The sequence below is a fragment of the Vicia villosa genome, linkage group LG3, assembly GCF_029867415.1.
Source record: "Vicia villosa cultivar HV-30 ecotype Madison, WI linkage group LG3, Vvil1.0, whole genome shotgun sequence".
Lineage (NCBI taxonomy): Eukaryota > Viridiplantae > Streptophyta > Magnoliopsida > Fabales > Fabaceae > Vicia > Vicia villosa.
In genome coordinates, this window is record NC_081182.1 from 191407056 (window position 1) to 191411634 (window position 4579).

The window sequence follows — 4579 nt, forward strand, 5'->3', positions numbered from 1 at the left end:
TTTTCATTTATTAATCGAAGATCTTTAACAATTTGATATTGAAAACCAAAATTTGACATTGGAATTGAACAACAGTTTTCATGTAACAAACATTCCTGTAAATATGAACTCAAAAATAAAACAATAACTACGAAATCGTTCTATACAAGTTACATGTTTATCATTACATTGGAAAAATCATAGTTTCTTATGGATCAAAGGTATGTATTAGTCTTGGTTCCACCATGTGGAAGTACAAAATATTATTGTATATTTGTTCAAGGCATTAGCCATACAAAAACATACTTGAATTCACTGTCAGTGATGGGAACCTCAAATTTTTTATTGAATTCAAAAAAATGTTATCTACAAAAATAAATACATACTTGAATATGAAACCCTTCCATAGTGCCAAATTTGACAGAAAAAGACATTGTCTTTAGCATGAAGTAACAACGTCTACAATAGGCTTCCATGCTTCAACTTGCTCTTTAGTCCAAACAACATTCCATTATAAGTATATATGAAAATTGGATCATTTCACACACTTCCTCTCCACATGTTGACCTCGAGTATATTCATCATGCTTCATATTCCACTGAGCTGTTTCAAATTGCAATATAACTTATGTTAATATCTAACAATGGAAGACTACCTCTGGAAATTAACCGAAAATTGTTCATTATGACAAAAATACAACCTAAATTTAAATAATACCACAATCTAATTTCACATTTGAATTTAAATGCTAACAACTCAATAACACAACAACAAATACGTTCAAATACGATCCGATGAAAACGCAACCAATACGAATTACATGAACATTTACTCTAAATGCCAAACATCGAACATGAACAGTTACAAAATTGTGTGGGAGGGACACTACTACATTTTTGGCCTAAGGCCACGCTAAAATTTTCCACGGCTCAGAAACCGTGGCAACATATATGATTTGGCCAGGGTTTTCAAAGCGTAGAATCATGTTATAAAATATTGAATCTGGAGTATGAAACTGTGGCCTTTACTTCAATTGCCACGGTTAGACAACTGCAGATATTTTTAGCCGCAAACGAAAACCGTGGCCTCATAATTTTCACTTCAAACTGTGACCCAAGTCTAAAAAAATATATCCCTCCAAAATTTCCCTCTTTTTTTTTTTTGGTTTCCCTCTTTCTCCGGCAAAAAAAAAACACGCCGCCGCCATGAACTGAACTAAGAGCATCTCTCCCCCTCGCCTCTCTTCTCAAACTCAAACCCTAATTCGAATCTCTCTCACTAACCCTAAATCTTTGAAGCTCCATTGAATGCTCTAAGAAGCATGAATCAAGTGAAAGCTATAGTGTTATCATTCAATAGATCTCGGGCAACGTCGTAGCATCAAGAAAAGAAGAAAAAGATAGAGGATTGTGACGAATCGTGGTGAAGCCTACCTACGGAACGGAGGCTTGGTCCGGAATTTGTTGAATCATGAAGATGAAGCTGAACCGAAGAGAAGCCCAGAGATGAGGTAATAACGTGCGTCCAATTATCTTCTTCTTCTTCTTCTTCTTTTATTTTTCCCATTCACATATATCTATCTGTCTTTCATATGGTTTTCTTAATAGCCACTGTTTTGTTAGTGAGCAAAATTATCAGCTGGGTCAAAGTCTCATCAGTTGGGCTAGTTGTCGAGTCATATTTTGGAATTGAGTTTTTCACCTTTTTTTGGTGCTTGACCAACAAAAAGCTGGGGTAATAACTATACTTGATGATATTTAGGTCAAAACAGGGAATTCATATCAGAGTTGCTGTGTTGTTGTGAAGAACATGCAGAGGTGTGTCTATGCTATTCCAACTACTCTTTTGCGCTCCTCTGAGATGATACAGCTTGAGAATTATGTTCAAGAGTCTAAAGTTACTCCTGCAGATTTCCGTAAAAAGCTGCAAGTAAGTTTTTACTTTGCCGACATCATGCATAAATGTTTATGACTTTTGTTCTTATTTTATGATAATTTAAATTTGTTACCTAATTTCTTTTGCTCAGAGTTGATCAAATCTATTTTGTCCCACATCTCTTTAAAACTGTAGGACGCAGTATGTGATACAAAAAAAGAGATAGCAAAACACCTTGTGGATCTAGGCGTTTCTACCTTTAGCATGGCACCTGTTAAGGTTGCATATTAATAATTTCTAATGCCATGAATACATGAATAATTTATGTGATGCCTTTGTATACATTCTTTTTTGTTTGTATTTCTATTTTGACTCTTTGCTCAATTTTTGGCAGAGGAATTATGCATTTGAACGATTTGACATACCTGCAGGTGAAAATTACATGGTGAAAATAAACTATTCGTTCAAGGTACACTGTTAAATCTATTAATATTCGCAAGCTTGTTATATGTGTAATTTGTTTCAATGTTTACCATAATTTTAACAATTGCAGGATACAACACTTCCAGTAGACCTCAAAGGAGAAAGTTTTCGTTCTATTCTTCTTAAACTCGTACACCAAGAGCCTTTCATCTTTCTCGTCCCACAAACTGACTACTCTGGTATAATTTTGTCATGTGTTTGTTATTGGATACCGATAGACAATATCACTTTTTGTGATTTTATTCTTACTTTTTCCTAAGGTAATCTACCTCGACAATATTATTAGATACCAATAGGCAATTTCTGATTCATTATGAAAACAAATGTCAAAGAAAAGCTGTTTTGGGGCCTCCTCCTACTATAGTATTACTATTGATGGCTGAGGAGCTTTTTAAGAGTACTTTGGTTCAATTTTTAGGAATAACTTGAACATGTTGGGCAATTTCTTTAACACAATGGCATAACAATTTGAATATCTGTTATCTCTCAATTATGACAGGCAGAGAGGAGGCGAAAACATGGTTTCCCTGCAGAGGACCCTTCGACAGCCAAACCTTCAACAACTGTCGTAGAGGAGAAAAAGGTATTATCTTGTCTAGAAAAGATGATATTTTTTATGCCATACCTATTTATTTGAAAATTTAAAATTTCTGTGTGCAGAGTTTTCTGCCAATTAGTCCTGCCACAAAAACTGAACAAATGAGAGAATGCTTGCGTTCTCTCAAGCAGAACCACAAGGTACATTTACATTGTCATTTGCTGAAAATTCTGTGATTCATTTACTTAGTTTACAGTGTTAGGCAAGTGACTGTTGGATACAAGTTGTATTAATATCAACTCAAATTCTAATGGAGAATATTGTAAGAGGTACCATAGAAGTTTAATTTCGCTTTATTCTATAATCCTAACAATTGCAGCGGCAGGTCAAACCAATTGTTAGGAAACCTAAGAATGGGATTCTAAAGAAATACACTTTTGTTATGAAATAGGATAGAATAGTAGAGAATCTCTTCTTCCAAGGGTTTCTCACAGTTACAAATATTCAAAGATACTCTCTAACATGTGTTCTCCTATTTATACACATTCTTTCTATATCAATGGCAACTAACTAATTTCAATAAAAACTCTTAAATACTTCAATTTTTCTTTATTTTATAATCCAAACAAACATCAGTATCAGTCCTCCATTTTAAGGATCAATTTGGTGGCAAGGAATATGTGATATTTAAGGAATGATTTGATGTCACATAATGATACTTATAAAATAATGTTAGCCAAACAACACTTTCTGCTTACATATTGTTACACTTGCATATTTACATGTTTGCTTTATTCTTGGAGCAGGAGGATGACGCTAGAGTGAAAAAAGCTTTCCAAACTCTTCTAACATATGTGGGGAATGTTGCCAGAAATCCCGATGATGAAAAATTCAGGAAGATTCGCCTTAGTAACGCAGCTTTTCAAGTAAGAAAACCCGTAAAGATGGTGTGTTGTACTTCAGTATTTTCAGGGGATTCAGTGTAGCTACTAGTACATGGGGAAGATAAAAGAGCTTTACCCTACCAAAAAAAGAAAAGGAAAAAAATTGATTAAATCAATACTCTTGAAATTCGGATGGGGATTATAACAGAGTTTGGGACACTTGAGTCATCAAATTATTGTTGGGCATAGGTAGAGATTTGTATTCACCACAGATGGACCCTAAAGTTAAACCACCAGGTTTATTAGTTTCAGGAGTTTTTAGTTGATATAGTTTACATAGTTGACATGGGTTGTTTGTTAGTTACTGAAACAAAGGTGATTCAACAAAGGTGATTTTGTTTGTGTTATATATTGGTCAGATAGAGTTGCACCACGAGGCAAAATGAACCAGCAAAGGACCAGGCATTTTCAAGCTGCTAAAGATGACCAAATGCTTGTAACTATTCAGTGTTCTTGACAATTTCAGTTTTCTTGAAATTGAATATTCACTTCTGATATGCATGTAATGTATATAGATAAGACACTAATATGTTATGGTTTAGGAATGGTTTGAATTGAAAGGGTGGTGGCAGGAAATTTATGAAAGAATATTGCAAAGCATCTTAATTTGATGACTTAATATAATTTTGACACGGGGAATGATTCTTATAGAGAGGACTTTAGCTTTCTTCAAATAATGATATATATATATATATATATATATATATATATATATATATATATATATATATATATATATATATAATGATAAACCGTAGCT

The 4579-nt window shown here is 33.7% G+C and overlaps 1 protein-coding gene across 3 annotated transcripts; it reads left to right on the top strand.

Moving 5' to 3' along the window:
* Positions 1-1119: 1119 nt before the first annotated feature.
* On the top strand, positions 1120-4346 carry LOC131657037 (DNA polymerase alpha catalytic subunit-like). Of its 3 annotated transcripts, XM_058926549.1 has the most exons (9): positions 1122-1489; positions 1741-1908; positions 2050-2133; positions 2249-2323; positions 2408-2516; positions 2837-2920; positions 2998-3075; positions 3682-3801; positions 4179-4346. In XM_058926549.1, the coding sequence occupies exons 2-7, from the start codon at positions 1789-1791 to the stop codon at positions 3012-3014; spliced, it is 489 nt and encodes a 162-aa protein (XP_058782532.1). In that variant the 5' UTR covers positions 1122-1489; positions 1741-1788; the 3' UTR covers positions 3015-3075; positions 3682-3801; positions 4179-4346. The 3 variants fall into 3 exon arrangements, with proteins under 3 accessions (XP_058782531.1, XP_058782532.1, XP_058782530.1); XM_058926548.1 differs by having other exon boundaries at positions 1120-1497; positions 3682-4346; XM_058926547.1 differs by having other exon boundaries at positions 3682-4346.
* Positions 4347-4579: the final 233 nt, after the last annotated feature.

What these genes read in the sequence shown, in the direction of transcription:
- LOC131657037 (XM_058926548.1), top strand. Translation starts at nt 1,789, where the DNA reads ATGCAGAGGTGTGTCTATGCTATTCCAACTACTCTTTTGCGCTCCTCT. An exon ending in AAATAAACTATTCGTTCAAG is followed by an intron (nt 2,324 to 2,407) that starts GTACACTGTTAA and finishes TAACAATTGCAG; the next exon opens with GATACAACACTTCCAGTAGA. An exon ending in CCCACAAACTGACTACTCTG is followed by an intron (nt 2,517 to 2,836) that starts GTATAATTTTGT and finishes CAATTATGACAG; the next exon opens with GCAGAGAGGAGGCGAAAACA.